A 12,628-nucleotide genomic window follows, 5' to 3' on the forward strand; every position below is an offset into this window, starting at 1 on the left:
AGTAAGAGAGAACTTTTCAAATACGAATTCACACATTCTTCTCAAACTTGTCACGCTTAGCTCTATTAACATGATTTAGTTTTCTCTATGGCACTATCACCATTTGATGTAAACTTACTTGTGTTCTTGATTTTTTTCCACTATAATAAAAGCTCCAAGAGAAGACAGACATTTTTTGCACTTTCACTTAGAACAGTGCTGGTCTGTTATGACCCTTATCAACATTTGTTAACAAATGAATGTAGCTCAGTTGTCTCTTAACTCAGGAGGTTTTTGTTGATCAACATGATTACCTAAGTGTCCCTTTCCATGCTTTCTTTAGACTAGAATATATATTTTCATTTCTTTTTTCTATATTGTTTTATAGGTATGGGTAACTATCTCCCATTAGTCTGATCATTAAGAATGGAAAATTCTCTTATCTTTCTAATTTCAGTATTATAGCGCCAATCATCTAATACATATTCAACAAACATTGGAATAGAATAAATGAATGAATGAATGCATGAATGAATGAACAAAAGCTAAGTAATCTTAAGAAATATTCCAGATCTTTCTGTAATCATTAAAATAACAATCTTTTGAATGTAGAATATTGCAATATATAGAGATAAGAATCAAATGGATCAAATATGTATAGCCTTGAAATGTATCTAACATTTAGTAAAAACTTTGTTAGTTGAGCATTAACTGTTAGTAAAATAATCTGTGTTTCAACAATTAAATTTTGTGTGTTTTCAGAGATCATCTATAGCTGGGTATTTAATGAGTTCCCTTCTTTTGTGGTGGAAGACAGTCGGCGGTTCATTTCCCAAGAGACAGGCAACCTTTATATATCTAAAGTCCAAACATCAGATGTTGGCAGCTACATTTGTCTGGTGAAAAACACAGTGACGAATGCCCGAGTACTTAGTCCTCCAACACCACTCACTCTACGTAATGATGGTAAGTTGCATGGCCCCAATTGAAATGGTCTACTAACTCAAATGTAAAAAAATAAAGATATATACGTGTTATTTTCTAAGTCCTTAAACGTAGCACAGAAGAAATAAAAAGGCATTTGCCCAATTTAGAAACTCTATGTATTTTTAATCTGAGATTAATGCATACCTTAGAATAAAAATTTGGACATAGGAAATTAATGATCTATGGATGAGAAATAACAAATATAATGCCCTCTAATGCCAAAAAGAGAGTGAGATTGTGAAAAACTAAACTGCAAGAAAGACTCCATGGCTCTTTTCCTTGCTCTTTAGTGCCTCTATATAGCACATGTGCATGAGTTGCAAGCATTTTATAGGTTCACTTTTCATTACATTTTTATTTTAGCTACTTTCAAATTGAATTTTCAGCTTTTAATACTTCATGGTATAGTTATAATTGTTATTATTACTTTTCCAATAATAGACCAGTTGGAATTTTAACTTTTAAATTCAATTCAGGCTGATATGATAATTCTATACTTATAGGTATTGCCATCTATCTAAAGTATCTTCAAATTTAAACACCTCATTTCTAGTTATAGACACTTACAGTTAAGCATTGCATTAAAGAATTCAAGTGCTATATTTCAGTTAATATATGATATGTTATTTGCTCTGTCATGCAGTAAAAATCTATAAATGTATATTAAGAAACTTGAATTTACTTATTATAAGGTTTAATAAATAATATATATTAACACTACTTTTTCATATACTTAGTTTTAGAATCAGTGCTACTGGAATGTATGACAAGAGTTATATTACAAGATTTTGTTACCACTTAAGTTTTCATCTTATATGTTTAGACTTCATAGGAAATATAAGTATATATAATAGTAATGATCCTGTCAGGTAGAAAATATAAATGCAACATTTCATTTAGAGATGAGAAAGGACCTAGCACAGGTCACACAACTAGGTAATGGCATGGAGGAATAGATGGGAAACACAAATGAAACTTTGGAGACTAATTCAAAGTCTGTTGAAACCAGCCAGCCCAAAGGTGATAAGAAACAGAATGGAAGCAGTGGAAACATTGGAAGGCAGGAAACATGCCTGGAATACTAAGGAGGTAGAATTATTAGAATATGATTATTAATTAAGCATAGGGCTCTGAAGTAGGAGAAAACTTGAGCATACTTCACTGAATGGCTGATGATTCATGGACCATGATCACCTACTATAAATGGGAGAATAACATTACTACTCAACCCTATTAAATTTCTGTGGATCATCTGTAATTCTCCCAAAAGTTTTTAGAAGCCTCTGTGCTTCCCTTAAACTGGACTGTGACCCAACACCCCTCCACACAAACTATATTAGTATCAAGTTTATCTTCCTACTAACAAAATTCAAATTTCCCTCATCATATTTCAATAGAGATAATAAACTCTTTCTCCTCCTATTAGAAAAATCCTTTGTTGATTTTTATTTCTTCTGGCCTTTTCAGAACATCACGCTATTGTTCATTATTTCTTATGTAACCAATACCATGTCACTATACTAATAAATTATTTTTAGTTATCATATTAATTAAATTTACTAGAGCAGTTGAAATTGACCTTTTTTATGAACATCTGTATTTTTAAAGAATCATTATTTGAGCTGTTATATTAAAGACTCAATTAAGAAATACAAATATGTAAATTGAAACTGTTATTTTAAAGTTAACATTTAAGTAAAAAAGGAACAGGTGGAAAGCATCTGCTAAATTTCAATTATATCTTTCAATGGCGGTCTTATTTAAGATTTTGTGAGAGAGGTTAAATATTGTACATTTCTTATTTCTGTAAATTATCTAAGATTTTTGTTTCCTTGGTGGTCCTTTGCCTTCTAGTGTATATTTTTTTATCATAGTAGTACATGCATATTGAATGAATTGTTCATAAGTGCAAATAAGAAAAACACACACATACACACATGCCTTCTTCCAATCAAATTCCTCTCTTTTCAACTTTTCTTATTTTCTTCATGAGGGTCATATATAATGCTAGAAAATATCTATACTTCTTGTTTATTCATGTTAAATGAAATAATTAATGTGGTTAAGAAAGCCTATGAAAAGAGTATGAGATAAAGAGAAATGAGCTTAGGAATAAGCCATAACTAATGTAAATTGCATTGAAAGGGTAAAGAATAAAAGTTCTACAAAAGGTAATAATAAGAAGTCAGAGCAATAACAGGAAACAATAGGAGTGTAGCCTCATGGAAGCCAGGGGAAATGAGTTTTGGACAAGGAGAAGTGGAATGTGGCTCAAGATGGTAGAGTAGAAGCATGTATTTTTGCCTGTCTTCCTCTGAGATCTTACCAAGAGAAAGCAGTTCACCAAAAAATGAGATATTTTGATATTCTACTTTTTAAAAAATAAGGAAGGAGGCCCTGGCTGATTGGCTCAGTGAATAGAGTGTCAGCCCGGCGTGTGACATCACAGTTTTGGTTTCCAGTCAGAGCACGTATAAGAAGCAACCATCTGCTTCTCTCCCCCACCATCTCCCCCTTCTCTCCCACTTCCCCTCTCGCAGCCAGTGGCTCAGTTGGTTAGAGTGTTGGCCCTGGATGCTGAGGATAGCTCGGTTGATTTGAGCATTAACTCCAGACAGGGTTTGCCAGGTGGATCCTGGTTGGGGAGGGGATGAGTATGCGGAGTCTGTCCTCTATCTCCCCTCCTCTCACTTTAAAAAAAAGATAAGGAAGATTTTGAGTTAAAAGATTAAGCAAATAAAGAAACTAAAATTTAGAAAAAAAATTTAATGGGTCTAAAGGTGTTTAAAGAGCTAAAGACCAAGTGCCCAGTGGAAGCCTGAAGAAGTTCTGAAATCAATTGACTAAGGGAGGACATAAAAAATGAGACTGAACAAAGGGAGATTGTATGTATGTTGAACATCTATTTCAGTGAAATATTGGAATCCCTTCTCTCTCTATTCTTACATTCAAAAAGACCAACGGGCTGTGTCTCTTAATAATGTGAGTGAACTTTTCATGGAGCGCTACAGTTCTTAATGTGAGTGGTGATACACAGGCATTGGGTATCCACAGTCTGACAGCCACTTTCTTGCTCTCCCATCAAAGCCCAGAGCAGTATCAACACACTGTATCTACCTCCATCCCACTGCTACCCCAAGAGGGAACCACTCTACAAACGGGGAACCACAACTTCCCAGTTTCTCAGACTGCACATTTATGTATAATACTAACTCAACAGTTCCTATTAAAATATTACTGAACTTACTGAGTGGTCACAGAATTTATATTGGGATAATATGTGAAAAAACAGGTAACTTTTAATATGCTAAGAACGGCATCATTTAGACTGGAATAATTTTTCTAAATCAAAAACTTTCATATAACTACTTGAGCTCTTTTCAACAAAAACTGAAGGCTTGTTCATAAGGAGATACTCTTGAATGTCCCCCAAAGTAAATGGCATATATTAACAGTCTAAAAATAAAAATCAAATATGATTGTAGATGAATCCATTTATTGTGCCACGGTCAAATGAAATTCCTGGTGAGTTTTACAAACCTCTCTGAGCAGAGACAGGCATGATAATGGCTATTTCTGCAGCCATGGGCAACAACTCTGCAGGGGGTTGAATATAAAAATTACATTTAATTTTCTATGACCATAGAATTAGCTGTAAAAATTATTTTAAGGGCATTGTGTTTTTATATCCTCTGGGGGAAAAACAGGTCTTTTTAAAAATAATAGAAATATATACATAACCAAATTATTTCCTCTCAAGAACAAATAAAATTTTACCATAAAAATATTAAGAAGGAATGACGTCAGAGCAATGGCGCAGTAGGAAGCGATACTGATAAATCTCCCCCAAAACTCAACAAGATCTTCAACCAGAAACAGAAAAACCTATCCTTGGAGCCTCCAGATGTTTTGCAATACACCTGAAGGTATGGTCGAGCGAAAAATTGGCTAAGTATATAATCAAATCCCGAAGGAAATAGGGAGTAAGAAATGTTCCGCTTTCCTCACTAACCTAAATAGGGCTGCTTTCACTGGGAACTGAGAATATAGAAACTGAGGCGGGCAAAGGGGGTGAATAGATCCAGGCCGCAGCACAAACGGCCAAACCAGGCTGTGGCATGGAGATCCAAGCCGAGGAAAAACTGTTCCTGTGGCAACACAGTCAATACAAGCTAACACTCGCACCAAACGCAGACAAAGAAAGACAAGCGGGGCAGCCATTTTCCCGATCTCCTGGTTGGCGTGCGCAGATAGTGGGTGAGAGATTCCTCTGAGTGACTCAGCAGTGGGCGCTTGTGTTATCCCACAGAGAGGCAGAGTCAGAGGCCTTTGTGTGGGCTAAAAGCGGAATCTCCGGGCCACCCCAGCGCCTGAAAAAGCCACGCACGGGGAGGGAGTGAGAGCCAATTCCAATGCTGGAACTTTTCCAAGTGGGCAGGGGTTTCACTCAGAGGGTGAGACTGCCAGTCTGATATCCTGGTTTGCGTGGGCAGATAGTGAACGAGAGATTCCTCCGAGTGCCTCAGCAGTGCGCGCCCATGTTATCCCACAGAGGGGCAGAGTCAGGGGCCTTTGTGTGGGCCAAAAGCGGAATCTCCAGGCTGCCCCAGCACCCTGAAAAAGCCATGCACAGGGAGGGAGCGAGAGCCAATTCCAATGCTGGAACTTTTCCGTGAGGGCGGGGGTTTCACTCAGAGGGTGAGACTTCTGGCCTGATATCCTGGTCTGCGAACAGATAGTGAGCAAGAGTTTCCTCCAAGCACCCCAGGAGTGGGCGCCCGCCCCTGTTACTGGACAGAGTGGCAGAGCTAGAGGTCTTTGAGTGGGCGGAAGCCCTGCCTGATTATGCTAGCAGCTCTGACTGACTGAGCTTTACCCAGAGCCCTGTGCTGAGTGGGAATAGAGTGGGGAGTTGCCAGCTCTTTGAGCCTCTTACTATCCAGGCAGAGGCAGCAGCAACCCCATAGCTGGATTATCAGGCTATGGGGTTGCTGCTGCCTCTGCCTGGATAGTAAGAGGCTCAAAGAGCTGGCAACTCCCCACTCTACTGTGGAAGGAAAGACTAGGAGAGAGGCTTCAGGAACACAGACTCTCTCACTGTCGGAGCCTATAAATGCTAATGAGCCTCGACTGCCAACGAGACTGAAGCACAATACATGGCATTGCCATAGAGACTTATCAACTGCAAACCTCTACCTGAGCGTGCCAAAGGGGCAGAACCTGGGGTACAGAGTCACTGACCAGGAAGAGGGAGAGGAAAGAAAAAGCAAGAAGATAACCTCTCAAAATCAAGAATAATCTGCAGACTTTATAACCTATCCCATTTTATTATATTTGTTCGTTTGTTTCTCTTATCTTTATTCTTGGTTTTTTTTCCTCCTCCAGTTAAGTCGTTTAACTCTCTGCTGGTCTTACTCTCTCCTCTCCTTGAACTACACTACCCATAAGTGTTACATCTCTCATTTCTTTTCTTTCCTCTTTCTTTCTCTCTATGAGGGTTGCACTCCAAAACCCTTAACTCTCTCTCTCTCCCCTCTTTTTTTTCTTCTTTTAGTGGTTCCCTCTTTTTTTCTCTCTCTCTCTTTCTTTTCTCCCTCTATATTAGTTTCTTCCTTTCTCCTTTATGTCTCCTCTCATTCAAACCTCAATAATGAACAATATATCTTATCTGGGACTCAAACTTATGTTTGTGGCATTTTGGGGGGTTTTTACTTCACCTTTTTAACTAACTAGCAGTGCTCCCATCTCTGGCTCTCCATTTTATCTAGTTCTTGATCCACTAAATACAATAGTAATTTTTTTAATTTGTCCCCCCATTTTCCTGTTTCCCTCTTATTCCTCTCATCATAACTCTTAGTCAACCAACACCTAAAAGCAAATCATTTTATTCTTGACCCAAATTTTTTTCCTTATTTACTTTTTGTGGGTCCATACCCCCTTTTATTTCTGGGGGGTTTTTTGGTTTGTTTTTTTTCCCCTTTATAACTTCTCCTCAATTCAGGCCCTCCAGTGCAGGCATTCTTTGTTCTATTTAGTACAATATAATTCACAGTTCACCACAAGATTTTCTCAAGAAAGAGGGGAGAGGAGAGGAGAGGAAAAAAGGAGGAGGGGAATAATTTCTTTTTTTTTAATTAAATTTTATTTTATTTTTCTTTATTTAATTATTAATTTTAAAAAAAAAACAACTCTTTTTGATTTTTATTTTTATATTTTTAACTTTTTATTCTTTATTAAATCTCATTAATACTATCAACAAAACCACCCTCAGATGCCATTAAGGAAGAGAAAATCAAATATCATGGATACAAAAGAAAGAGAGGTAACACAGATCGATGAGGAAAAATCTATGGAGAAAAAATTTATTATATTGGAAACCTTGGAGTTAAATGACAGAGAATTTAAAATAGAAATCCTAAAAATACTCAGAGATATACAAGAAAACACAGAAAGGCAATTTAAGGAGCTCAGAAAACAACTCAATGAACACAAAGAATATATTTCCAAGGAAACTGAAACTATAAAAACAAGTCAAACAGAGATGAAAAACTCAATTCACAAGCTGAAAAACGAGGTAAAAAGCTTAGCTAATAGAACAGGCCAGATAGAAGGTAGGATTAGTGAAATAGAAGACAAGCAACTTGAGGCACAACAGAGAGAAGAAGAAAGAGACTCAAAAATTAAAAAAATGAGATAGCCCTACAAGAATTATCTGACTCCATCAAAAAGAATAACATAAGAATAATAGGTATATCAGAGGGAGAAGAGAAAGAAAATGGAATGGAGAACATACTCAAACAAATAATAGATGAGAACTTCCCAAGCCTGTGGAAAGAACTAAAGCCTCAAGTTCAAGAAGCAAACAGAACTCCGAGTTTTCTTAACCCCAACAAACCTACTCCAAGGCATATCATAATGAAATTCACACAAACCAACGGCAAAGAAAAAATTCTCAAGGCAGCCAGGGATAAGACGAATACAACATATAAAGGAAGGCCCATTAGATTATCATCAGATTTCTCAGCAGAAACTCTACAAGCTAGAAGAGAGTGGACCCCAATATTTAAAGTCCTGAAAGAGAGGAACTTTCAGCCACGAATACTATACCCATCAAAGCTATCCTTCAAATATGAAGGAGAAATAAAAACATTCACAGATACAGAAAAGATGAGGGAATTTATCATCAGAAAACCCCCACTCCAGGAATTACTAAAGGGGGTTCTCCAATCAGATACAAAGAACAAAAAAAAAAAAAAACAAAGCCACAAGTAAAAGCTCCAAGAAGAACACAATAAAACCAAATTTAAACTGTGACAACAACAAAAAGAAAGGGGGATGAGAGGATGGAGATTAACAGTAGCAAAGGACGATGGAGTATGAAAGTGCTCACAAAATAGTGCACTACAATGAACAGGGTAGGAACCCTTTTCATTACTTAAAGGTAACCACCATTGAAAAAACCACCACAAAAGCACATGATTTTAAAAAGATAGCAACAGAGGAAAGATGGAATACAAACAAATAAAAAGAAAAGATAGAAAAACGAAAGAGAAGGATCAAACAAGACACAAAACTAACAGAAAGCAATCTATAAAATGGCAATAGGGAACTCACAAGTGTCAATAGTTACACTAAATTTAAACGGATTAAACTCACCAATAAAAAGGCACAGAGTAGCAGAATGGATTAAAAAAAATCCAATTGTATGCTGCCTACAAGAAACTCATCTAAGTAACAAGGATAAAAACAAATTCAAAGTGAAAGGCTGGAAAACAATACTCCAAGCAAATAACATCCAAAAAAAAGCAGGCGTAGCAATACTTATATCTGATAATGCTGACTACAGGAGAGCAAAAGTACTCAGAGACAAAAATGGCCATTTCATAATGGCTAAGGGGACACTGAATCAAGAAGACATAACAATTCTTAATATATATGCACCAAACCAAGGAGCACCAAAATATATAAGATACCTACTTATTGACCTTAAAACAAAAACTGACAAAAATACAATCATACTTGGAGACCTCAATACACCACTGACGGCTCTAGATCGGTCATCCAAACAGAGAATCAACAAAGATATAGTGGCCTTAAACAAAACACTAGAGCACCTGGATAGGATAGACATCTACAGGACATTTCATCCCAAAGTGACTGAGAATACATTTTTCTCCAGTGTACATGGATCATTCTCAAGAATTGACCATATGTTGAGCCACAAAAACAACATCAGCAAATTCAGAAAAATCGAAGTTGTACCAAGCATATTTTCTGATCATAAAACCTTGAAACTAGAATTCAACGGCAAAAAAGAGGGAAAAAAATCCCACAAAAATGTGGAAACTAAACAACAAACTTTTAAAAAATGAATGGGTCAAAGAAGAAATAAGTGCAGAGATCAAAAGATATATACAGACTAATGAAAATGACAATACGACATATCAGAATCTATGGGATGCAGCAAAAGCAGTGATAAGAGGGAAGTTCATATCACTTCAGGCATATATGAACAAACAAGAGAGAGCCCAAGTGAACCACTTAACTTCCCACCTTAAGGAACTGGAAAAAGAACAAAGACAACCCAAAACCAGCTGAAGAAAGGAGATAATAAAAATCAGAGCAGAAATAAATGAAATAGAGAACAGAAAAACTATAGAAAAAATTAATAGAACAAGGAGCTGGTTCTTTGAAAAGATCAACAAAATTGACAAACCCTTGGCAAGACTTACCAAGGAAAAAAGAGAAAGAACTCATAAACAAAATCCAAAATGAAATAGGAGAAATCACCACGGACAGTGTAGATGTACAAAGAATTATTGTAGAATACTATGAAAAACTTTATGCCACTAAATTCAACAACCTAGAAGAAATGGATAAATTCCTAGAACAATACAACCTTCCTAGACTGAGTCAAGAAGAATCAGAAAGCCTAAATAGCCTAAACAGTAGAGAAGAAATAGAAAAAAACCATTAAAAACCTCCCCAAAAATAAAAGTCCAGGCCCAGATGGCTATATCAGCAAATTTTATCAAGCATTCAAAGAAGACTTGGTTCCTGTTCTACTGAAAGTCTTCCAAAAAATTGAAGAAGAAGCAATACTTCCAAACACATTTTACGAAGCCAACATAACCCTCATACCAAAACCAGGCAAGGATGGCACAAAAAAAGAAAACTACAGACCAATATCTCTAATGAATACAGATGCTAAAATACTAAACAAAATACTAGCAAATCGAATACAACAACATATTAAAAAAATAATACATCATGATCAAGTGGATTCATCCCAGAATCTCAAGGATGGTTCAATATACGTAAAACGGTTAATGTAATACACCATATCAACAAAACAAAGAACAAAAACCACATGATCTTATCAATAGACGCAGAAAAGGCTTTCGATAAAATACAACACAATTTTATGTTTAAGACTCTCAACAAAATGGGTATAGAAGGAAAATATCTCAACATGATAAAGGCCATATATGATAAACCATCAGCTAACATCATATTAAATGGCACAAAACTGGAGGCTTTCCCCCTTAAATCAGGAACAAGACAGGGTTGTCCACTCTCTCCACTCTTATTTAATGTGGTACTAGAGGTTCTAGCCAGAGCAATCAGACAAGACAAAGAAATAAAAGGCATCCATACGGGAAAAGAAGAAGTAAAGGTATCACTTTTTGCAGATGACATGATCCTATACATTGAAAACCCCAAAGAATCCTCAAAAAGACTACTAGAAACAATAAGCCAATACAGTAAGGTCGCAGGATACAAAATTAACATACAGAAGTCAATAGCCTTTCTATATGCCAACAATGAAACATTTGAGAACGAACTTAAAAGAATAATCCCCTTCACGATTGCAACAAAAAAAATTAAAATACCTAGGAATAAACATAACAAAGAATGTAAAGGACTTATATAATGAAAACTAAACCATTGTTAAGGGAAATCAAAAAAGATATAATGAGATGGAAGAATATTCCTTGTTGTTGGTTAGGAAGAATAAATATAATCAAGATGACTATATTACCCAAAGCAATATACAAATTTAATGCAATTCCCATCAAAATTCCAATGACATTTTTGAAAGAAGTGGAGCAAAAAATCATCAGATTTATATGGAACTATAAAAAACCCCGAATAACCAAAGCAATCCTAAAGAAAATGAAGCTGGGGGCATTACAATACCTGACTTCAAACTATATTATAGGGCCAAAACAATCAAAACAGCATGGTATTGGCAGAAAAATAGACACTCAGACCAATGGAACAGAATAGAAAAGCCAGAAATAAAACCACATATATATAATAAAATAAGTTTTGATAAAGGGGCCAACAACACACAATGGAGAAAAGAAAACCTCTTCAATAAATGATGCTGGGAAAACTGGAAAGCCACATGCAAAAGAATGAAACTGGACTACAGTTTGTCCCTCTGTACTAAAATTAACTCAAAATGGATCAAAGATCTAAACATAGACCTGAAACAATTAAGTACATAGAAGAAGACATAGGTACTCAACTCATGGACCTGGGTTTTAAAGAGCATTTTATGAATTTGACTCCACAGGCAAGAGAAGTGAAGGCAAAAATTAATGAATGGGACTACATCAGACTAAGAAGTTTTTGCTCAGCAAGAGAAACTGATAACAAAATAAACAGACAGCCAACTAAATGGGAAATGATATTTTCAAACAACAGCTCAGATAAGGGCCTAATATCCAAAATATACAAAGAACTCATAAAACTCAACAACAAACAAAACAAACAATCCAATATAAAAATGAGAAGAGGACATGAACAGACACTTCTTTCCAGGAAGAAATGCAAATGGCCAACAGATATATGAAAAGATGCTCATCCTCTTTAGTTATTAGAGAAATGCAAATCAAAACTACAATGAGATACCACCTCACACCTGTTAGATTAGCTATTATTAACAAGACAGGTAATAGCAAATGTTGGAGAGGCTGTGGAGAAAAAGGAACCCTCATCCACTGTTGGTGGGAATGTAAAGTAGTACAACCATTATGGAAGAAAGTATGGTGGTTCCTCAAAAAACTGAAAATAGAACTACCTTATGACCCAGCAATCCCTCTACTGGGTATATACCCCCAAAACTCAGAAACATTGATACGTAAAGACACATGCAGCCCCATGTTCATTGCGGCATTGTTCACAGCGGCCAGGACATGGAAACAACCAAAAAGCCCATCAATAATTGACTGGATAAAGAAGATGTGGCACATATACACTATGGAATACTACTCAGCCATAAGAAATGACGACATCGGATCATTTACAGGAAAATGGTGGGATCTTGATAACATGATACGAAGCGAAATAAGTAAATCAGAAAAAAACAGGAACTGCATTATTCCATACATAGGTGGGACATAAAAGTGAGACTAAGAGACATTGATAAGAGTGTGGTGGTTATGGGGGGAGGGGGGAGAGGCAGAGGGAAAGGTGGAGGGGGAGGGGCACAAAAAAGATAGATAGAAGGTGACAGAGGACAATTTGACTTTGGGTGATGGGTATGCAACATAATTGAATGACAAGATAACCTTGACATGTTATCTTTCAATATATATATCCTGATTTATTGATGTCACCCCATTAAAAATAAAATTATTAAAAAAATCTAGTA

The 12,628-nt window shown here is 36.1% G+C and overlaps 1 protein-coding gene across 2 annotated transcripts in view; it reads left to right on the plus strand.

The window, feature by feature from the left end:
• CNTN5 (contactin 5) overlaps positions 1-12,628 on the plus strand; it is a 1,309,320-nt gene that overhangs the window by 907,250 nt on the left and 389,442 nt on the right. For both annotated transcript variants that reach the window (XM_066360732.1, XM_066360733.1), the window contains one exon: positions 742-945. In XM_066360732.1, the coding sequence (XP_066216829.1) occupies positions 742-945 (204 nt within the window). The remainder of the gene's footprint in view (positions 1-741; positions 946-12,628) is intronic.

Source organism: Saccopteryx leptura, chromosome 1, assembly GCF_036850995.1.
Source record: "Saccopteryx leptura isolate mSacLep1 chromosome 1, mSacLep1_pri_phased_curated, whole genome shotgun sequence".
Classification (NCBI taxonomy): Eukaryota; Metazoa; Chordata; class Mammalia; order Chiroptera; family Emballonuridae; genus Saccopteryx; species Saccopteryx leptura.